The sequence below is a fragment of the Triturus cristatus genome, chromosome 4_1 (assembly GCF_964204655.1).
Source record: "Triturus cristatus chromosome 4_1, aTriCri1.1, whole genome shotgun sequence".
Classification (NCBI taxonomy): Eukaryota; Metazoa; Chordata; class Amphibia; order Caudata; family Salamandridae; genus Triturus; species Triturus cristatus.
The window spans coordinates 1,124,809,635-1,124,834,074 of NC_140585.1; the positions used below are offsets into that span (position 1 = coordinate 1,124,809,635).

General features: G+C 46.6%; 1 protein-coding gene across 1 annotated transcript in view; it reads right to left on the reverse strand.

The window, feature by feature from the left end:
• Positions 1–24,440, reverse strand: part of LOC146856130 (hyaluronidase-like) — an 85,687-nt gene that overhangs the window by 15,369 nt on the left and 45,878 nt on the right. Inside the window, exon 2 of the mRNA XM_085650704.1 lies at positions 19,290–19,379. Within this exon, the coding sequence (XP_085506830.1) occupies positions 19,290–19,379 (90 nt within the window). The remainder of the gene's footprint in view (positions 1–19,289; positions 19,380–24,440) is intronic.

The following is a 24,440-nucleotide window of genomic DNA, read 5'->3' on the forward strand; positions in this document are numbered from 1 at the left end:
CAGCTCAACATGCTGTACCCTTACAGTGCATGCATACATGCCCATCCTCCCGATTCAGGTGGGAGACTACTGATTTCAAGGCTAGTCTCCGCATCCAGATTCCTGCATTCAAAAACCCGATTCCTCAGTGGGCGTCTGCCGACCGGCACTGGTCTAGTGAGACTCGTAGTATTCACTGCCAGTAACCTGCTCCAGCAGGCCGGTGCACAGCATTGTTGTAGAGTGCTCTCTGTCTGCCATAGCGCTTTCTCCATACTCCTGACAGGTAAGGGAAATAAACACATGTATCTGGATTTCTGATATCCGGTCCTGCAGCAGCAAACTTTCAAGTCCCAAACATGACAACAGCCCCGATTCAGGTCTCAATATAGTCAATGAGTGAAATACATTCTCACATAATTTTTCTGAAATCTCCCACTTTCTTCTTCTAAAATGTTGGCATGTGATCCCTTTCCCCATTTAATCTGTGCACTTTAAGGTACTGTTGGTGCGGTTAGTGTTTGGGGATGTTTTCTGACTTTATAAAAATGGATACCTCGTCCAGCATTTGTCATTGCAATTTCTAAACAAGACTGCAAGTGAGCGGCCCTGTCTGGTTAACAGCATGTGTCTTGCCTCAAGTTCGCTCCTTCTGCATTTAACTGAGGTCTTGGTTGTAAGCCTTCGCAAACAGTTTACAAGTAGAGCAGTGCAGTGGGCTAAGACACACGTTTCTGTTGGATCTCTCACATACTGACTTAGTGACCACATGAGATTATAACTTGATGTGCATGTTCAAAGAGCTTTTCAGCTCAATTTTCTGTGTATTCGAGAGTACCTCAGAGCGTTAAAAGAAGAGAGAGAAATACAATAATGCAAGAGATCTGTTTGTTTTCTACCCTGTGTCATCGCTGGGAGTCTGTGGATGTTAGAGGCCATGTAGCGGTACAGGGTGCTTGTCTGTAGTACTGAGTGGAAGGAAAGGATGCATTCAGATGCAGCAGGATGCTATGGGAAGCCGATGTGTACTTGAATTGTCCTTAGCACGTCGTGAGACTGTTCAAAAGGACAGGCACCGCTGCCTTGTACCAAGGGTGGTGGAGCAGGGGGGCCCAAAATAATAATAATAAATAAAATAAAGTTACCTTCCTAACTTGCAGCACTATGTCCTCCTCCCTTGGGTGTCTTCTGGAAGCTCTGGATGCAGGAAACTGCACTACCCAATATGCCTGGCGATGCTCTCACAGCATGAGAGCAGTGCCAGGTTTGTATAGAGCAGGCTCTGTCAGTGCTCCTAAGAACACTGGAGACCTGCACTTTCTCTACCCAGCTGTCTAAGACAGCTAGGTTAGAGAAGTTTAAAATGCGCATTTCTCTTTGGCTGGACATCTTGGGACGGCCAGCCAAAGGGAAATGCACATTTTAAAGTGCACAACTCCCTGCTGCTGTTGGCAGCACTGGCCCGCCTCATCCTGACACTTAGTTTAGGACTGGTTGCTGAAAAATAAAATGGTCATAGATAAACTTTATTGCTATTTTATTTCTTAGCTCTGGGGCTAGTTAGGTGATGCTCCTATGTTCAAATGGAGGAGCAGCCCCTGGAAAAGGATACAATTGTGGCAAGTTGTCATTGAACATTAGCATGAGTGATGGAAGCAGTGCACTCTTGTTTTATTTGCTGGAGCTTATGAAGATTTGCAAAGTTAGAGATTATATTTAGCTTCCAATTTTAGTTTCCTTTTTTGACTTAGCATATTTTGTAAGATGGTGGTCTGAACATGTTTTTCATTAGCGCTAGAAAATATCACATACGCATTTCCTTTTGGTAGACGTTGTTTTGTAGTTTGCACAGTTAGTTCCAGGGACACCCACTAGAACGCCATGTCCTTGCTTTGTTATGTGCTCATTGGAGACTACTCTTTACCTCCAGACTAACTAACATTGTTAGTTTGGGTCTCTAGCAGAATGAGAGAAGGCCGGTGTTTTACTATTCAAAGAGTGTCTGTGTTGAATTTGGTGAGAGGCACTTCACACTGGAGTTATCGTGGAAGCTATTGTGAGCTGTGACTGAGATTCAGTTTTGCAGGCCCTGACCTTCATCCTAAGAAGGAAGATAGCCACACAAGTATACGTGTGCAGGCCTGCAAACTCAGATAGGATGCTAGTGTAGCGATATTAGTGATAGATAGAAGTAACATTGGAAACAATTAACATGGTTGAATTGGGGGGGGAGGAGCCTAGCGCGCAACCAAGATGGCCGCGTAGGTGCGAGGCTCCCGAGGACCTCCGCAACCTCCTACATTTATCCTGAATTCATCCTGCCTCAATTGAGGGGACTGTGTTGGTGAGCCTGAGCTGAGGTGGAACCCGTTTTCCGTTCTCGAATCGGACCTCGGGTGCCGGAGTGAGCACCGATTGAAGTTTGCGGCCTTCTTCTCGCCGAACCCCGGATTTGCGTTGGGGGGTGGCCCAGTGGCAAAGTGAACAACAACGGCGGGCCGGGCCTGGCGAGTCGCGTACCCCGCACTTTCGCTTTCGCTTTCTCGCCGTCTTTGCAAGTGAGATCGCGGAGCCTTTTGTGTTGGTGTGGCCTCGCTGGGGGACCCTGCCTGCCTGCCTGCTGTAGCCCACCCTGCCGATCTGGGGTGGCCCCCCCGGAGCTCGTGGCCCTGATTGCCTGCACTCTACGGCGTTACTGGTGCGATTGTGGGACCAGCGGCGATGGCCACGAAACAAGATGGGGATCGGTCAAAGACCAAGTCGACCCGACGTGGCACCGTCCATCCGGCCAACAGCATGGACCGCTATACCCTCCAGAGGGGATCTCCCGGCGGACCGCACAAGTCCCCTGAGGGCCCATCTGATGCCCCGGACTTGCCCACGGATCTGACTCTCCACGACGTCATGGGTGCCATTTCCGAGATGAAGGCCTCGGTGGGCCAGCGGTTCGACACCCTGGCACAGAAGATCGACGCAGTCCTTGTGGACGTTGGCCTGGTGAGGGCCGATCTTTCCAAGACCAACGATCGAGTTGATTCTTTGGCCCACACCGCATCGGGCCTTACAACTGAGGTGGCGGCACTACAACTGGAGGTACGCCGGCTAAGTCAGGCGAGCGCACTTATGGATCGGCGCCTCGAGGATTCCGAGAGTCGGGCCCGGAGGAATAACATCCGCATCATCGGAGTACCCGAGGGACGGGAGGAGGCGGCGGCGGCGGCGGATCTATTTGTGGAGGACCTGATCGCTACCCATCTCCAGCCTCGGGGACTGAGTAAATTTTTTGCTGTGGAGAGGGCCCACAGGGTTCCCGGGGGAAGGCCGAAGGTCGGAGCCCCTCCGCGACCTCTCATTGCCCGGATTTTTAACTTTCGGGACAGAGACGCTATCCTGCAAGCTTCCAGACTACATGGGCCGGTTAAGCTGGAAAATATGGAAGTGAACTTTTACCCTGATTTCACCCAAGCGGTCCAGAAGCAAAGACTGAGTTTCCTGGGCGTTAAGCGCCGACTCCGGGACCTGAACTTAAAGTACGCCATGCTCTTCCCGGCCAAGCTGCGAGTGGAGGTGGATGGTCGCACGCACTTTTTTGATCGTCCCGAAGCGGCCGGGGACTGGCTGGACACTCTGTCTGGGGATCGCGATCGAGATGGCGGGGGGGGGCGGCGGGAGGAGACGGCCCACTGGATCGGGACTGAGGGGTCAATATTGGGCCTCACTCTGGACGAATACGATGCTACTTTCGATCAAGCGTCTGTCTTTGTACATTCCCCTCCCATGGAGGTTGTGTGGGGTCTAGAAGGGGTACTCTTTCCTCCTCTAGGGGGTCTAGCTAGTTTCTTCTATAGGGGCGACAGGCACACTGCAAGTTGGGGGGGCTGTCCGGGCTCATGCAGGGGTGCAGGGAGGGGGGAGTTTTGTTGGAGTGGGTGGGTTGGGGTGGGGTGTTGTTCGTTTACACCACAAGGCAAACGTATTATTGTGTTATCTCTACAGTGCTACAGGGGACGAGTGATGACTTCTGTTTATGATGGGGGTAGGGGACTGAGTTTGTTGTCCTGGAATGCCAATGGACTGGGGGACAGGATAAAACGAGGTGTGGTCCTGCAGCTCTTGAAGCGAACCTCGCCCGATATAGTTTTTCTGCAGGAGACGCACCTCATTGGCAACTCCTTTTGCGCCATGAATCGACGGGGCTACCGCCTTGTGGCCCATTCGGGCTTCACGTCTGGTTCAAGGGGTGTGGGCATTATGGTTAAAAACTCGCTCCCGTTGGAGATTGATGAGGTGCGCCATGACGATAGGGGACGTTACACGGTTTTGGTGGGTAGACTGGAGGGCAGAGTGGTCGTTTTTGTGTCAGTATATGTCCCACCGGGGCTGCAGACGACCACCTTTGCGGACCTGGGGCGCCTCCTCCTTGGCCTTCCGGAGGGGATTCTAGTGGTGGGGGGGGATTTTAATGCTGTAGTTTCCGGAACTGTGGATCGTCACCCCCCTAGGGATCTCCCCCGGGCCCAAGCGTGGTTATCTGGCCTCTTGGATACCCTGGGGCTGGTGGATTGTTGGCGTTTAAAACATCCCACGCAGCTACAGTACACCTTCCATTCAGGGGCTCATGGTAGTCTCTCCCGGCTAGATTATGTCCTGGTCCCAGCGGCTTATGTGGGGAGGGTGGGAGAAGTGCGCCATTTGGCACGGGGTATTTCGGACCACTCCCCGCTCTTGTTGCACTTTGATATTTTGTCGAGGGGAGAGGGTAGAGTGGCCCCGATCAATCCCTGGTACCTGCGTGACCCCACCATTCGCGCAGAGCTGATTAAATCCCTTAAGCGCTATTTTGATGAGAATGTGGGGTCTGTGTCATCGGCGGTCTCACTGTGGGAGGCGTTCAAGACAGTACTCCGAGGAGAGGCCCTGTCCCTTATTTCCCACTCCCGGAGGCGCGAGCGGGAGGAGGTGACCCGTGTTGAAGCTGAGATAACCGAGTTGGAGGGTGATCTAGAATGTGGGGTGACGGATGATAAATTACATGTTCTCCAACTCAAGCAAGCGGCCTATAAGGCCCTCGTCACGGAGGCGGCCAGGGGCCTCAGTAGAGAACAACAGGGGAGACTGTATGATGTGGGTGATAAGGCTGGTAAATTGATTGCGTGGCTGGATAAAAAAGAGAGAGCGAGTCGAGTTGTCCCGTTGATTGAGAAAACGAATGGTGTGTGTGTCACTGAACCGGAGGAAATTGTCTCCTGCTTCGCGGACTATTTCCGTGGGGTGTATTCCCCAGTGTCTTCCCGCTCTGAAGAGGATTCCCATGCCCTGCTCAGAGATATCGCGCTGCCTTCCCTTTCGGAGGAGGACAGGGTGTTGTTGGACGCCGCTCCAACCTCCGAAGAAATTGCCCTCGCCATACGCTCGGTCGCTTCCGGCAAGGCCATGGGTCCTAATGGTCTTCCCATCGAGTTGTATAAGCTGCGACCGGATACGCTGACACCGCATCTCCGTGCTATGTTCCTTGCGGCCCACTCGGTGGGTTCCCTCCCGCTAGACCAGCGTCTGGCTACCATCGTGGTTATCCACAAGGAGGGGAGGCCACGGGACCGGGTCACATCCTATCGACCCATTTCGTTATTGAATGCGGAGCCCAAAATTCTCGCCAAGGTTTTGGCCAATCGGCTGGTCGGCGTGGTGTGTGACTTGGTCCACCAGGACCAGTCCGGCTTTATTCCCCATCGTAACACAGCGCTTAACCTGCGGCGGTTGCATGGGGTGCTCGCACGTGTCCCGTTCATACGGGAGCCGGCCATCTTGGCATCCTTGGACGCCACTATGGCGTTTGACACACTTGAATGGCCATATATTTGGGCGACGCTCGCGAAATTTGGGTTTGGCCCAGGGTTTATCAGCTGGGTTAAATTGTTGTACTCTGGCCCACTGGCGCAGGTGGTTGTGAACGGTAGAGTGTCGGCGCCGTTTGAGTTGGGCAGGGGCACGCGGCAGGGCTGCCCGTTATCGCCGCTCCTTTTTGCGCTTGCCTTGGAGCCCCTGGCGGAGTGGCTGCGGTGGGAACCTTCTATTCGTGGTCTCCGCTGGACCCCCGAGTATGAGGACCGCGTGTCTCTATATCCTGACGATATTCTCCTATACCTGGCTTCCCCACGTAAATCACTGATAGTACTGGTTGATGTATTGCAATCATTTGGTCGTAACTCCGGCCTTGTCATCAACTGGGCTAAATCGTGCGTGTATGTTCTCTCTGGGGAGGCTCCTATCCTTCCGCGGGGCTGTCCTATCCAGATCGCCCCGCAGGGATTTAGGTACCTGGGTATCTTCATCACCCTAGACGCGGAGGCCCGGTATGATCGAAACCTGCTGCCCCCCCTCCAGCGCCTGAAGGAGGATGTCGCGCGTTGGCGGCGTTTGCCACTCTCGCCGCTCGGCCGGGCGGCATTGTTTAAGATGATGTCGCTGCCGCGTTTCCTGTACGCTTTGCAGAATACAATGGACCTCGTCCCGGCGCGCTACTTCCGCGAGGTGGAGAGTTTGAAACGCCGCCTGTTCTGGGACTGAAGACCGCGTATCGCCCTGGCGAAGCTGACGCTCCCGTGGTATGACGGGGGGATAGCCCTCCCGGATATTAAACGGTATTATTGGGCCTCCCAGCTGGCTGCGATTAATCACGGCCTATACGGGCCCGCCCTAAACCCGGCCTTTGAAATGGATAAGATGCTACTGCCGGGTGGTGACTATAATCGAGCGCTCTACTCCAGCTCGCTCGACGCACGTCTGACGGGCCCTACGCGTGTCATGGTACGAGTGTGGCACGCGGCTAATGTAGCGATGGGGTGGAAGGATCGTTTGACCCGGGCGTCACCACTGTACGCATCTGAGCAGTTGGGCTCCCTGTGGACCTCGAAGGGCTTCGAGAAGTGGGACATGATAGGCATCAGCAGGGTGGGGGATCTCTGGACGAGGGGGGGATTCAAAACGTTCGAGATGCTGCAGACGGAATTCCAGTTGCAAGACAGGGAGTACTTTCGGTATATGCAGATCCGTCATGCACTATGCTCCGTCTTCCCGGACGTCGCCTCCATCCCGGAGTACTCCCCTCTGGAAGATAGAGTGCTGGATGGACATGTACCGGAAAGCACGATCTCGTTAATCTATAAAAAACTGATCAATGACCGCGCGGGATTGCTGCTTGATCTTCGCGAGGCTTGGGTTGCCGATGGATTGGAGCTGGACGACGAGGACTGGGTCTCTGCGGTGGCCTCCCCGAAAGAGGTGGCCATACCGGCCCGCCTTCGCTTCATCCAGCTCAAGATACTCCATAGGGTCTACATAACGGGGCCAAGGCTATTGCGTATGGGCTATGCTGTGGACGGGTTGTGTAAGCGTGGGTGTGGTTCTTTGGGGACCTTTCTTCATATTTTGTGGGAATGCCCAGAGGTGGAGCGATTCTGGCGTGGTGTGCATGAGGTCCTGCGGGTGGTTACGCGTGTGCCGCTGCTGCCCGAAGCGAGGAGATGCCTGTTGAACGTGTGGGAACCAACCGACTATTCGGCGCCACAGACGTGGTGGGTGACTGTGGGATATATGGTGGCTAAGCGCGATATTGCTCAGCTGTGGGGTTCCCAGAGGCCCCCGACTGTTTCGGCCTGGAAGGACAATATGGACTGGTGCATGTTTCGGGAAAAGGTGGTGTATGTAGCGAGAGGTAAGCCTGGGACATGGGTGAAAGTATGGGGCCCCTGGAACGCCTACCGTGGGGGAATCTGTGCCCCGCCGTTATTGCCCGATCCATCGCCTGCCCCGTCCCCTTAGCCGGTTTAGCTCTCCGGTACCGGGCACTGAGTCCACCCAGTCCCTGTTCTGACCTTCCCCCCCCCCCTTGATACTCCTATGGATTGGTAGGGTCCCCCTTCTAGGGGAGCACATGCTGCTGTTTTCGATCGTGGGTTGCCTTGTGGTTTGATTTTGTTTGTTGTTATTTATGTTTAAAAGAAACCGTCATGTGGGGTCCGGATGGTGTGGCCATCAACGCGGCTAACTCCTGTACGTTTCCCTTTGCCGCAGCCTGTGTTCTACTGTGTGTATCTTATGCTCCTCTTGTTTACTAGCGGCCGGCCTGAAGGTTGTAGGCCCATCTTTGTATATTCTTTGAACTTTGTAATAAACGGTTTAAAAAAAAAAAAAAAAAAAAAAAAAAAACATGGTTGAATTGTGTGTGTTTTTCACCATTATAATAATGCTCATAACAATGATGTGTCTAATCTTTCTAAGAATAGTAGTTCATGTTTTTTTTACAAGGACTAGATCTTTTTAACCCCTTCAGCGCGGCGCGGATTTCCGCGCCACGCTGAAGGTTCCGTGCGCGGGCGGGGCCATGACGGAACGGTTCCGTCATGCGCACAGCGCAACCGACGTGCATGACGGAACCGTTCCGTCATGCGCGTCGAAGGGGTTAATGAACATTTGAAAATGTAGAATTGCTTCTTTTCTTTGTGTTACTTTGGGCATGCAAAAGTGACAAACAAAAGGGTTAGATCTATTTCCACAACTTCACTGGGAATGAGAGTGCGGATGTTCGAGGTTACCAACAAAATCTACAACTTTGGAGGTATAGGAGTTTTGATGCAGTGCTGTGAGCTAGCCAAACTGGAATTTACTGATGATTTAAGAAGACTCAGTCTCTGTATTATGAAGTTTTGTTGACCTAATACACATTCCTACTAAATTATTAGGAACCTTATAACAGCAAGTAGGGTAAAAGAAGAAAACTGTAGCCTTGCATGTTGGATTTCATCTATTATATATATAACTAACATTTTGCAGGTGATTGTATTTGAACTATGTACAGGTGCAAAGACTTTGCAGAGTCTTAGCATTACTATAGCTAGTTTGGATTTGCATTTCATTCATTGTGAATATTTCAAATTTTGCTGCTTTTAAAAATCATCTTTGCTGTTATGTGTAGTTTGCAAGTGTTAGAAATGGGGTTTCTAGTTGGCTAGGGTATGCACCTAAACCAGGTAGAACCCACCATTCTAGTCAGGAAAGCGAGTTACACACACAAGTTAACCCCTGCTCAACCCCTTGGTAACTTGGCAGACCAGTCAGGCTTATCCCAGAGGCAATGTGTAAAGAGTTTGCGCAACACACACACACCAGTGACACTCTAGGCTCACCACAACAAGAGACTCCACACAGTGGTATATAAAAATATCACCTGTACTATATATAAAACACATAAGACCACAATCACATAAATCACTTTGCCACTAGGTAATGGGTATAACAATACATAGATCATAAATCACTTTGCCAACCAGGCAATTGTCATCATTTCACAGGTAGGGCAATAATATAAATACATACATATTGCCCATGTCATACATTCCTTTGCTATAAGGCAATTGTCATAAACATACCAGTTAGTGCACTAGGTAAATACCTATAATTGAATACCACACTGAAATCATTATGCCTAACATCACAGTTAGTGCAACAAGTAACTACTGGTAGGATTGCACACATTATAAAGCATCCTCCAGACAGTAAACATGTTTTATATTGCATGTATGCTCCTAGGCCATTAGAAATCAAACATACCATTACGGAGAAGGAGGTGGCTAAACGGGTAGGAAACCTGATCCAAGATTTTACTAATTTTAAATTTGCCCCTTTTTATGAGGAAACTATTGATGAAATTGTACCCCCGCCGGCACAGAAACTATTTATTCAATACCGTTTTAAAACTTTGCCAACTAAAGTGTTCTGCAAAAAGTGGTGTAGTAATGCCTCCACAGATGATGAGTGCCCTGCATGTAATGTTTACCCAAAGTTAATAGTCCACTTGCTATTTTTTTGCCCTTACTACAAAAATCTGCGGGCCATATGTGGACTGATAGGACCTTAGCATTATTTGGAGGTCATGAGAATCGTAGCCACTGATACGTGCGAGGTGGTGGTCTTTGGACTGGCCAGATTCTGGCATGCATTATGGATCAAGCGTTCCAATTGTATTAGATAGTTTCCTAAATTTTTGTATGGGGCTACTTTTATCGACTTTTAACTCTGTACTGCTTTTAATAATTGCTGCATATTGTACTGTGTATATTATCTTTATTGCTTGAACTATTTTTAGAATGTATGGCACTTCACACTTTATAAGATCTTTGTAATCGAAAATAAAGTATTTTTGATGATGACAAGCATTCCTTAGAGTGCCCAACACTGATAACAATACTCGTCTATCAAATAGGCCAACAAAACATCACTTTCAGTGTACTGGAGCCAGTACATACACTTTGCACAGAAATCAATTTGTAATTTAATTCATTTGGGCCCTGCAACCCAGCTGAGCGTGCGGCCAAATTACCGTCTGGTCGCAACCGGCCTGACCCTCACAATGAGGCCTGGATTGAGGCCCGAGCAACTCAGGTTTGCCACCTGTTCCTAGCACTACCGTGGAGTGGCTTGATTGTGCCCCCTCTCTCTCAGCTCCTACTGGCGGCTGCTCGTGCTCCGGCGGTACCGCGGTGAGGGCTGGAAGATGCAAGGAGGGGGGGAAAGGCACTCACTTGGTCCCCTGGCAGGAAACAGCAGATTGCTCAGGTCGCTGCTGTGCGGTGTGGGAGGCACGAGGGGTTTCCTTCCCCGGAGTGCGGGTGGCTAAGCTCCCTGTTACTGGAGCACATACTCGTGGTGCACAGGGCGGCCCGGCGTCCTGCTGGATGGGGCTGCGGGTGAGCCATGGCTTCTCTTCCTCGCTTCAGGAGGTTGCTAGGCAACGCTTAGTGCCCTGCGCCGTTGGCTGAGCGGCCGTACGGGGATCTCAGGTTTTGTTGCACAGCAGGAGTATATCAGACCCAGACTTGTGCCCCAGGCAGTGAACGGGGCGGCGCCCGAGGCAGGCTGCTCCTTCCTGATGGCACGCAACGGAGAGCCCACCAAGCTCTCAGACAGTAAAGCACACAGCACTGTAGTAGAGCCAGACACACAGCACACTGGCAACAGCAAAGCACCCAGAGCCCTTGCAAAGCACATGAAGCTCTGTGAAGGTAACAGTTGCAGAGCACAGAGAGCTCTGCCAAAGTGAAGTTGGTAGAGCACAGCACCAAGAGCTCTGCCCAAAATAAAGCTTGTAGAGCACAGCACATGGAAACTTTGCTGCCCCTGAGTTTCCCAGAACAGGACGTCAGCACACACAGGCCCTCCGAGAGTTCTTAAGAAGCAGCATTCCACAGCAGGGCAAAAAGAGTCAGTCCTTTTTCTCCACCATATACAGAATCAGCAACTGCAGGCCAACCCACCCCTCACCCAGAAAAGGCAGCACTTCTCACACAGTCCTTCCGCTCTTCTTCATGGTAGGGTCCGCGTGTTTCTTGAAGAAATCTAGTCTCTTGGGGGTTTTAGGTCCAATATTTATACCCCATTTTGACATTGTTCTCTTTGGGGCAAGGGGCTCTGAACCTAATTCAAACCAGTCCTGTCCTCCCTAGTGCAGCATGACTACAGATGGCGAAGACAGCATTGTGAAAAGGAGCCACAGCAAATTCAGGTGCAAGCGAAACTCCTCCCATCACTCTGAATGCAGATGAGGTCTATTCAGCCTAGCGATGAGTCACCCAGGCAAGGCAGGGCACACCTCAAACCCCCTAGTGACTGTCTAGAGTGAATGAACATCCCCAGCTCCTGTCACTCTAACACCAGACGCTTAATACACAAACAGTCGAGGCACACAGAATGGTAAAGTAAGGAAATGCCCATTTTCTAAGAGTAGCATTTTCAGACACAGAATTTAAAAAACACCTTCACCAAAAGGTGTGTTAATAAATTCTGAGTTCAGAGAGCCTAAACTCCATTTTTCTATCTTGTCTCTATTGCAAGTTTTACATGTAAAATTGTTAGTGCAGCCCCAATGATAAGCCTATAAGCCTATTTTCAATAGTGAAAAATTAAATACACACTATTTCACTATCAGGACATGTCACGCACACCAGTACATGTCCTAACTTTCACATACACTACACCCTGCCTATGGGGGTACATTGGGCCTACCTTAGGGGTGCCTCCCATGTAAGGAAAGGGAAGGTTTGGGCCTGGCAAGTGGGTGCACTTGTCAGAGAAACATGGTAGTTTACAACTACGCTCTTAGACACTACAGTGGTAGGTCTGAGACAAATTTACAGGGCTACTCATGTGGGTGGCACAACCAGTGCTGCAAGGCCACTAGTAGGATTTGATTTATTTACAGGCCCTAGCACATTCAGTGCACTTTACTAGGGACTTAACAGTACATCAAATATGGCAATCATGGATAACAAATCATATTACAAATTATACAGAGTGCATAATCACTTTAGCACTGATCAGCAGTGGTAAAGTGCCCAGAATCCTATAGCCAACGAAAACAGGGTAGTAAAATCAGAAGCAAAAGGCAAAAGGTTTGGGGATAGACTTGCCAAAACGGTCAGGTCTAACAGCAAGCATGCAGAAAGTCACTCCCTCAACCATGTTTTATGACACAACTTGGAGAATCATGGCTACTAGTGGGGGAAGTGTAAAAAGGTATTTCAAAATGATGCCGCTGTATGGGGCCTAACATTGGACTGGAAAGGAAGCTAGCATTACATTTACATTGTCTAGAGTGTGAAATGAAACAAATAATAGAACATCTACCATAATGAGATCAGGTAGAGGTGAGAGGGTTAAACACTTAGGAGATATTCACTTGCCACCAAGAGTAAACACTACACCTGACCGCTATCATTTTGGCAAAGTACATAAAGGGAGGGCGAGGCGGTAGAACAGGAAAACTAGCTTCTGTAAGATACGTTTGTAAAGCGCTCGAATGCCGCGGTGTCTTGGTGCTGAAAAGTGTGAAGAGGGACTGCACCGTTGAATACGGCGGCTTAGTTAGGGGGAACAACCAGGATTTTAGCAATTTCCTAAAATGCTGCCTGTTGGATTGTAGTCTCATAGCGATAGGCATCTGATTACACAGTTTGGCTGGACAGTGTGATAGACTCCTACCTCCCCATCTTGCTCGGCGAATTTTGGAGATATGAATGAGACCCGCATTTGTGGATCTAAGATTTCTCGTGCGAGTGTATCATGAAAACAATTTCTGAATCTCAACCAAACCACCTCCATATAGTACCTTATGAACCAAACAGAGGGCCTTAAATTCTACTCGTTGCTGGATAGGGAGCCAATGTAGTGACCTTATGCCAGCAGAGGTGGGATGGCCTTCAGGAATGTTTAATAACAATCGTGCAGCAGCATTTTGTAATGATTGTAATTTAGTCCTCTGCGCCTTGTCAATGCCTATAAAAAGTGCATTGAAGTAGTCTAGTTTCGAAAGAATAAGAGCTACTACCACCGTTTTCCTGAGTTCCTGAGGAATGAAGGGGAAAATCTTCCGTAAGATCTTCAGTAAGAAGAAGGAGTAAGAAGTTAGATGGTTAATCTGAGCTGCGAAATTAAGCTGATCATCAAAGATCACTCCTAGATTCTTGGCCTTAGCTGTTGGAGGGGGAATTTCACCAGCCTCAATCGGCCACCAAGTTTGATTCCACAGGGATTGGCCCTTGCCAAACTCCACTACCTCAGTTTCATCTGTGTTGATATTAAGAAAATTATGACTCATCCAGCTCATCATTCCCGTCAGGCAGGCATGAAAGCTAATGGCGGTGGTCTCTGGCTGTTTAGATACGGATATGACAAGCTGCGAATTGTCCGCATACGAGACCAAAGTAAAGCCATGCTCTGTGATGAGTCCGGCCAGGGGAGTGACATAGATAATAAATAGGGTCGGTGACAAGGCTGATCCCTGCGGCACTCCGCACAGAAGATTAAATGTGTCGGATTGTAGATTTTCCCAGTGTATATTCTGCTCCCTTGAGGCTAGAAAGGAGGAGAGAAGGGCCAGAGCCGTATCCCCAATCCCCACAGCCTTCAGCTGCCGCACTAAAACTGTATGATTCACAGTGTCAAATGCTGCTGATAGGTCTTAGAGGATAAGGACAGCTCTGCCCCCCCCCCCATTCACCTGTCTGGAAATCTCCTCAGTCGCCATAATCAGTGCAGTCTCTGTAGAATGACATGACCGAAAAGCATGCTAACTTGAGTCAAGCAGATTATTGGAGTCTAGATATTGAGTTAACTCCCTGTTGACTGATTTTTCAAGGATTTTGGCTGCTATTGGCAGGCATGAAATACGTCGATAATTTTTTTACCTCAGTAGGATCCAGGGCAGGCTTTTTCAGGATCGGCCTGATACACGCTTTTTTCCAGGCACAAGGATAAATCCCTGACTCTACAACTTTGTTTAAAAGGGGGGTTAGATGTAAACTAACCTTCTCAGAGACCAGGTGGATAATGGCCGGTGGACAGGGATAATTAGGTGATCCTGATTTAGTAGATAGGAGGTTATTATTCACTGCCTCTTGAGTAAGAGACCGGAAACTCGGTAGTTGGTACTAAGATGCCTTTTCCTCCAGTGGCGACCTATTACAATTGTCAGCGACATGAGCTGTGTTAAGGAGGTCGCTGTAGATCAATGCTTCTTTTTGCAAGTTTGGAGGACTGTGTGATGAAAGAATCCTAGATATTTTTTGTTAAACTGTAATATTGATAAAAGCATGGAGGAAAGTTGGCTAGAAGATGAACATCCTCTCAGTGAAGTTTTGACTGTTGGCAAACAAATAGAATGCACGATGTATTGTGTGAAGAAGATAAAATGGGATTCTTGTAATAAAAAACATGTTAAAGCCATTCCAGATAAGAGATTTTCGAAATAGTGTTCAGCAGTGAAGGCCAAATGCAACAAATGTGGGAAGAAGGGTCATTTCATGGTATGTTGCAGGAACAAAATAAATCTGAAAGGAAAAGTAAGAAGTAGAAGAAATTGTTCTGCACTTGATAGGAAAAACACTAGTAGCCCAAAAGGTCAACTGTCTGGTTAACAAATTCGATTCAGGACATTGTGGTCGGCTGATTAAAATTATATGTTATTTTCACACTGGTATAAAGTACAAAGGAAGGTATGTTGTGGTTAAGGTTTTTGTATCAGTAAGAGGAAAAGACATATTAGAATGGACTGTACAGAAAGATCTGGGAGTAAGAGGCAAATGTTGAACCACAGGTTCAGGTGCAAGTTATTGATGAAAAAACTCAGCTTGTAAAAATATATTCAGAGGATAAAGCTAAAAAAAGAGGCAACACCTGCAGTTTCACATGTAATGAAGCTTCTTCTAAGTGTGCAAGAGTATTTAAGACAAGAGTTGGAGAAGTTATGTAAAGCTGTAGTGAAAGAACCAGTAAAGGTTACCGAGTGGCTATCTCCTATAGCTGTTGCTCACAAATCCGATGGAAAGATACACTTGTTTGTAAGCTTAAGGGCATTAAATAAAGTTGTAATAGATGTCAGATTTTCTCTTCCCAATATTACAGAAATGTTGGCTGTATTATCTGGTGCTAAAGTATTCTTAATGCTAGACTTCGCATCTGCTTACCACAAGATAAGGTTACACCAAAATTCACATGAGCTGACCTCTTTTTTAAATCTATGGGGGCATACAAGTTTAAAAGGATGTCCTTTAATTTAGTCTCAGCAGCTTCTGTCTTTCAGGGGGTCATGTCGATGATGTTAGCTGGGATACCTAGTGTTATATTTTATTAGGATGATATTTTGTTTTTTGGCAGTAAGAGAAGACAACGGGCCCAATTAGCAGTCAGGGGCAAAAATAAGTCATTATTCGGTAGCTACAGATAATGGTTTTAGCAGGCGAAAGGGATAGTACAGAGTATAAAGAGGCCTGGAGGAAAAACAAGGAAGTAATCAGTTGAGATAGAGCAAGACATATTCCATAATACAACATTTGACACACATTTGACACACTACAGGATAAAAAACTGATAATCTAGAGTGAATTCTTAATTCTACTTCTTGAAGCACTGACTACCTGAGTTGAAGTCGGTCTCCTTTCTGGTGATAGGCTGGCAGCAACTCCACCTACTCTAATAAAGAATTTACAAATAAGTGAGATCCTTTTTTGATGTTCTGATTAGGGCCTGATGGTACTGTTGCCTTTGTAGACCTTACCACTCCATCCCCTTTGAGGCTCCTGGGAATACTTTCTCCACCTCTCACCCCTTTTCTTTAGCTTGGAGGAATTGTTGGTATCCATTCTCTTTCCATACAATGAACGCCCCTCCCACCCCCAACTGATTTGTTATTGACTGTGGCAGGTGATCTGTGTGGGCGGTGTCAATGGTCCCTCAGACAAGCTGGCTTTCTTTTCCATGGTTTATTTGTTTCAGTTTTGAATATTTTTAAACTAACATCTTCATTACAAAGTCGGCCATAAGAAGAACTAGTTGCCAAATGGGTAAATCACAAGGGCTGTGGGAATACCGCATATCTGTGCAACTGGGCTGCATCAGGCATTTGCTCCCACTTTCTGTGCCCAAAGTCACTCTGGCAATACATATGTGGCCTATTTTATAACATGAATAGCTTGGGTGCACATTTTGACCTGGGAGAAATCAAAGGGGCATTCCGTCTAAGGGGCTAGTTTGTGTCTGTACTGAGAACAATACATTTTCCTGTAGTTGTGCACGCAGGTCTGGTGTGCACTGGGTGCACTCAATAAATAGTATGTCATGATAGTTATATGAGCCTGATTTTTAAGAAAGCCTCTGGGATTTCCCACATGAGCATTTCCACTAGCTGAAAGCTGGATAAGTTTCCTGCTGGCAAATGGGCTGAAATATTTGAAATAGTTTGGTAATTGGGTGCGGGTACATTCAATGACATCATACCTTCCTAAATCTAAGGAATATATGATGTTACTTTGCATGCGTTTACAACGCATGCCTTCACAACACGGTCAGTACAACGACCGCGTTGTTACCATGCGTACCATTACAACGCAAGTCACTACAACGACTACCTGTAGGTGGCGCTGGAGTTTGGAATAGTATAATTTACTATTCCAACTTCAGTCTGTGCAACAGTAGGAAAGGTGTTAGTTCGAAAATCCAACAACTAAAGCCCTCTACAGCAAGTCATTTTAATGACTTGCGTTGTAATAGCATGCGTGGTAACAACGCTGTTGTTGTACTGACCGCGTTGTAATGGCACCACGTTGTACCAACAGTGTTGTAAGAGCTGTTTCCCAAATCTAAGGGACCCCTCAGTGTCTCACTTATATTCCAAAATCTTGGAATCAGCAATACCTGTGGTACCAGTAATTTTAGATATGGGAATATTGAAGTAGTATTCCCAGAACAGCTGTAATGAGGGTTTTACGTATTTTTGGAAAAAAGTAGTTAAGCCTTTGAACACATTATATAACACTGAGCTCTGTGCAGTGGTAGTATTGCAACACATGAGGTTGTAAAAATTATTATCAGAAACCTTTGTGCTGCAGTTCAAACTTCTCTGACTACACACTGCTGGAGGGACTCCAGAGTGAGCACTTAACTCTAGCTGTATCTCTGTGGTTCATACGTAGTTATTTCTAGGATCCAGAACTTTCATAAACTCTGTCGAACACTGTTTGGTTTAATATAATCCTGCCCTACCTGAATGAAAAGCTTGGGAGTCTCTGTGTATTCCAACATGTGTATGTACATTTATGCAGTGTCAGCTCCTCTACTAAGGCGGAAGAGCGTCACCTCACTGCTCACGGAGAAGTGTAAAAGAAAAAAGAAAATGATAATAACATAAGTTATCATCATTTTATTTTTAATATCACCAGGTTAGGGCGGGGTGAAACCTGGCTCCTGTGATGTCCGGGAGGAGGAGTGGTTGCTGCACTCTAAAGTGTGCATGATGGTGTGACCGGCTGTCTTGGCTTGGCCAAAATGTGATGCCCACTATACATTTTCTCCACCCAGGCTGCGATACAACATGGGTGGAGAATATGCCCAGACTCCTATTCCCTGGCTGAGCGCCGAACCACAGTGCTCAGACCAATCACAACGCTGCATTGTAGCATTGCGATTGGCTTAGGGAGCCTGGGTGCTTCCTGGTTGAGGAGCGGAGAAGAGACGGTGTGGGAGAGACAGAGGAGAGATGCAGCGATCAGGTAAGTACATTTAAAAAAAAATATCCTCTCCCACCCCGTACTGTATTGGCCACCACTGTATTCATGTTGACTGTATCACTTGTTGCCACTCATGGACATACTGCTATACACTTTACACAGAGACACCCTTACTCCTTGGGTGGAAAAGGAAACAATACTGCAAACAATAAGTTACTTAAAAAGTTAACAAATGTTTCCAGGAAAAAAGGGACTTAACCATGTGGTACCAGCAAAGAAAGCATTGGAAGAGACTAAGAGTTCCATTCAATAGTTCAAGCATTAGGAAATAAAAATGCACTAAAAAAGGCCAGGCCTCTAAATAAGAGACAAGGCCGAAATGATGTCTGACTGATATCATGCAAGTATGTGAGTCTTAGAAGCTTGTTAATAACGAGGGAGAAAATTCACAAAAACTTAATGAGACTCAGATAATTTGATTCTAGAGGTATGTATGCAGTACAACCAGGGTCACAAGGGAAGGGAGGTCCAATAATTTGTATTTCTTTAATTTTTAATGATAGTGTATACACTGTGTACTTCATTCTAGTCCTGCACTAAAGCATCATCTTGTTTTGGTAGGAATTATTTTTTTTGTATGCATTATTAGAAAAGGTCTATGTAACGGAAAAAGGTACAAATTTATACACATAAGAGACAACTTTATAGTTTGATGAATGATAAGTATGGAGAGGGATTTACAGAGAAAAGAGCACATTCCCATGTACCTGTTAACATCAAAGAAGCCTGTAATCATGATTAACTGATGATGAGGATTTAGGAAAGAAATTCTTTATTCTGCCACGTTTTAATATAATGCCTATACTGTGCACACCCTTCCCCATAAAGATTGATCCATTTTTTCAGGGTTCTGTAACTTCAGCTATAGATTCTCTACTTTTATGCAAACCACCCAATAAGCTTCTGAGAGCGTAAAATACTATGATCAAATGCATTGCTTGATGGAGGCCAAGGAGGTATACCGCTTTGTAGACTTGGAAGCCAATAGTCTAAGCTTAACCTGGGGGGGACTGTGTTTGTGACTCTCAGTTTATGAAAAACAAATGTCTACCTAAGTACTTCTGACAGCCCATTTAATATCTGTTAGCCTTCATCTGTGTTCTAAGTACTACACCCAAAGGCAAAAAACTTAATGATTATAAACTTCCCAAACAATACATTTTAGAAGAAAAAATAAGATTAGATGTGACCTACCTCGCTCTTGCTTAAATTAAGGCCTCCCCACATGACAATTCCAGAGACTCCTAATGCAGCACTTTCGCCAACAGTATTCACAAGGTCCTCCTAGGAAGGAAATGCACCGACATTTCAAAAATTAAAATGGATATGTATCATTAAAGATGCAATCTATTCCAGCATCACATTGCCATTGCCAGTTTGCTAGATGTACTGTTTTATTAATTTAGGAGATATAATGATGTTAATTCATCACACTCCCAGATATTTTGGTGCATCACAGTTTACTAGACATATTTACTTTATTTCAGGATTGTACTGTAGCATGTGCTGGTTTAGGTGTTCTAATGAGGGAGCAAGCACCGGACTGCTCTTTCTGTTGTTGCATAGGCGGCAAGAATAAAAACCACTCCTTTCCGTGGCACAGCCTTTCTCAACATTTTTATTTATTTATTGTTGCAATTTTATCTACCGCGGACATGGCCTGAACGCACCAGACCGCTTTACAACAGTAGCATGATACAAAGGTACAACAAGTTACAGTAATAATATTTACATTCAGACATATTGCATCGGTAACTGCAACCAAGGCAAAATAAGTTACTGGACAGGGATGTACATAGTTCAAGCATTGATTAGGATTGTTAGCACATACAAGGAAAGTAGTTCAGCTCCTGGATATAGTACTTAGGTATGGTCGAGGGTGATTAACCCAGGTGTCTGTCAAATAGGTGGAGCTTGAGGTCCTTTTTGAAGGTGGCAATGCAGGATGTTAGGCGAAGGGAGGGAAGTAAGGAGTTCCAGATTCTTGTGGCACTACCAGACAATTACTGGCTCATGTACCATTCTCAACTGAAGGTTGGGGGTTGCAGGAGCAGGGATTGGGCATTTCATGAACCCCTTTTCGCTCCAAAGATTTTCATTGTATTACTTAGATAGAAGGGTGAAGAGAAGTGCGGCGCTCTGTGGGGAATGCAGGCTGTTTTGAATTGAGCCCGAGATTCAATGGGAAGCCATTGGAGGGTTAGCAGAGCCAGGGGAAATGTGGTTACATTTCTTGAGACCTAGTACGAAGCACGCTTCTGCATGTAGAGTTGCTCTCAGTGGGCCTAGATGAAGTTTGGGTATGCCTCAGTTATGGACGTTTCCATAGTTTAATCTGGAGAGCACTGTTTTGAAGTATTTTTCCAGGATCAGTTGTCTGACGCCTCATAGCTGCCTGAGTTGCTGTCATGCACTTTTGGACATGGCTGAGATGTGGTTGTGGAGATTTAGATGATTGTCAAGGGTGATACCAAGGGATTCAACACTCTGGACAATGTCATGGCAGCCATCCAGTACCAGAAAGTTGGCCATCTCTTCCTGAACTGGGGTTTTTGCTTTCGGAGATGAGATCAAAAGAAATTCTGTTTTAGCTGGGTTGAGTTCTAAGTGATGATTAGACATCCAGTTCTGAATCTTTAGGATCATGATTGAAAGGAGGGCAAGGTCTTCAGGGGAAGTGATTTTCATGTATATTTAAATGTTGTCAGCGTAGAGGTGGAAGAGAATCCCAGCGTTTCTGAGAATCACACATAGTGGTTATAGGTACTGTTTAAAGAGGGTTGGGGAGGGGAACAAGCTTTGAGGGACCCCTTGATGTATGAGGAGGCCAGAGTTATTTTGTGAAAATACTGCTCAGGGTCAGAACTACACGGAGTCCAATGCACAAGTTCGGGAATTGCCACCAAGCATACGCAACTGCAAATGGGCATGGTGCACCGGGGTTCGGGTTATGCAGTCCCCACGAGGGATATTGGCCTCAAACTTGTTGAGAGGGCAGATTGACCTCAAGGACCTTCAAAAACCTACCTCCTGTGTTTCTGAAATCTTCGGAGTCATCAGGAGCTCGGGAGCAGCAGACCGGTCAGTTGCGTTAAGGTGCCTGCGAATGCAGGGGAGTGACTCCATCACTCCCAGTGTTGTAAATTGGCTGCGATTGGATTAGCATTAGCGGAATCCATCTGGTATTTAGAGGCTATCTTGTCCATTTTCTGGCAGCCATTTTGTTTGCCATGTGCTCACCATGTGCTTTGTCCTCCCTTAGTGTTAACTGCTCTTGTAATCTGCCTAGAAACAAACTATATTTAGTATCTTCTACCTTCGCGCATGCCCAGTTGAGTTTGCAGCTGTTAGTAGTATGTAACTGTCAGGATGTGTTTACTAGCATTGGCAAACTGTTAACTCCTCCTACTTGTCGACTGTGCAGTGTCTGTATGACCATCTATGTGCATAACTCTTCTCATGTGTACTTGTACCGCTTTTTTTTCAGCCCCTGTGTGGGTATAAAAGGACCATGCTCTTTCTGTTCAGTGTGCTACTTCACTCAATACCGAAGGGTGCTGTGTGAATGTAGTTCCACCTCATGAGGTTTATTAAACTTTGTATTTTCTATTCCAGTTTCTGTGCCAACTTCTTCCTATTGGTCTGAGGACTCTGTGCAGAGAAGGGCGAACCCCTTGCACTGGTAGGCCTAGCTGAGGTCCACTTCTACAAATTGGCGCCCAACCAGTGGGGCTCATCGGCGACTCGGATGCCCACTAGGATTGGTCGCGACGAAGTATTGGAATCGCGCTCTGGACGCGATCGCTGCCCGATGAGACCCGAGTCTTGGCAACCACGGCGTTTTTCCTTTCTTTCTGATCTGACCATCCAGGTGGTGCCGGTCCTCGACTGAGATCTCTTCTGTTGCTTCGCCGTGCAGTGACCATTTGGTCGATTTTAGAACTTGGCAGTTGGAACCTGGACACCAAGTGATTGGTAAGTGTCCTTCTGCGGCGCTTGCTGTTGGTTTTGATGCCTGGGATTGGTAAGGTAGTTTAGTAACACTTACTGTGGCTTTTGGATTTCGGAATTTGTGTTGGCCAACTTGGTTTGTTATGAGATTTATATATGGATTGCAATCTATATAGGCAGGTAATGAGGAGAATTTTCTCTATTTGAATTGATTTGAACGGCACATCATACTAAAGGTACCTTAAGTGCTACTTTGATTATAATACTGCATATTCTGCACTATTTTTGGCATGCCTGTTTTTAGCACACTTCGTAGGATGTGTTGCTTTTGTAGTGGTACCAATTTGAGACTCGATGAAGCACAACCGGCCCCCCCGGAGGGGACGCCTAATAGGGATATGTATATTAAGCATGGTCTTTCTTCTATAATGTACAGCACATTATGGAATAAATACACTCGTAAGGATCCTGAGTTGCGTTGGCCTATGTATGGGTCATTTGATTTACGAAAGATTGAGTATGTGGAACAATGTCTGTGTAAGCGAAAGATATGTTTGATTGTGTACGAATGTGGGAGAAAGAAGTGCGTGAACGAATGAAGCGTGAGCAAGCCTTGATTGAAAAAGAACAGCGAAAGAACATTTATGTGAAAGCATTAGAGCTGAAGAACAAAGAAATAAAAGAGTTAAAAGAGTGAGAAGATAGGGAGCTCAATTTACAGGTAACTGGCCAATACGCTGTTCGGCGGCCCCTTTATCCTATACTTAATAAACCACAAGATGATTCCTTATTATTAGATCGTCCTCCACCTCCGTATACTGTTCCTTCTGCCCGTCATGAGTCAGATGAGGACTCTAGTTCGGAGGAACACAAGACACGAGAAACTCGTTCTATGTTGACCGCTGCGCGTTCGACCCAGCTTAGATCTGCTGCTCGTAAAGCAGTTCGTAGCATTGCCCCCGCCTCTGAACTTCTAGATAGTATGAAAGGGTGGCAGGAAAGGGAGCAGCTGTATTTTACTGAGGTGTTTGCCGCAAAGGTCCTTGAGCTGTTTATGAAATATTCTGAGGAGTTAGAGCCCGACAATGTAGCAGTTAATTGTAAGCAAATGCGTGATGGTCTTTTTGTCCCCAGGTGAATGATACAATCAGGCGTTTGGTTAAACTGCGTGTTGATGCAGTCCGTTTGCGAGAGGAGAAAAAGGCTGCAGATGTAGCTGCACAGACATCTCAGACCGGCATGGCACAAGCTTCTATCTCCGGAACAGATAAGACTATGATAGTTCATGCGAAACCTATGCGGGAGGCCGCGCCTTTGTATGTTCCTCCTAAAGGACAGGGTACAAGTGATGATAAGGCCTCTATCGATGCAAAGGGTTATTTTATTTATAATTGGGTTTACACTCCTTGGAATAGGACGGATGTCATGGCACTTAAAACTGCATTGCCTGATCCGCGGAAAAATCCAGCTGCTTTTTATGAGGAAGTTGAGGGTGCTATTAGCTCTTGTACTATGACTTTGCCTGATATTGATTTATTTTTCGGATTGATATTACCGCCTAATATGTGGAGAACTGTTCGTAAAATTGATGATCGTGCAGCTTTTGGGGCGTTATGGAAAGACTTAGAACAAATGGATGTAGAAAGGGAACCCGCACAGAAGCCATGTCAGTTAATTTTAGATCTTCCCGCAGCTATATTAGTTAAGTTAAAAACGATTATTCCCCCTAAAAAGATAGATTGGACTGTTTTAGCATCTTGTAAGCAAAAGGCAGATGATTCGGTCTCTGATTTCTTTACACGCTTTGAAGAAGCATTCCACGATTTTAGTGGTCAGTCATTGACAGATGACACAGGCAGACATCTGTTTGTCGATAAATATGTCGCAAACCTGTTGCCAGGAATAGCTAGTCGCCTAAAAGCCAGTGAGAGTTTATGGACTACCTCTTCCCCGGTTTCTCTCTTGACTATGGCTCAGTATTATGAACGCCAGGAATTAGAAGCAAAGGGTAATGAGGATAAGAAGACTAAAGAATTAAAAACGAAGGTTATGTTGGCTCAGGCTTATGGTCCGCCTTTTAGAGGTAGTGATAGAGGTGGACGTGGATCTTATGGTTCGTCTTTCCCTTCTTATACTCGTTCGAATTTGTCTGCTGGCCAGTGCGCGTACTGTAAGAAATTTGGGCATTGGGCTTCTGATTGTCCAGCACTGTGTGCTCAGCAGTGTCCACGTGGTCGGGGACAAATGAGAAATCGTTCAGGATATTCAGGGCCTAGAGGAAGCACAGGTGATCGTGCTAGGTTTGATGCTAATATACGTGGGCAGAATGGGTTTAACACTTTTGATAGAAGGAACCAATATCAAATGTCCGACTATGTGCCGTCTGATTCTCAA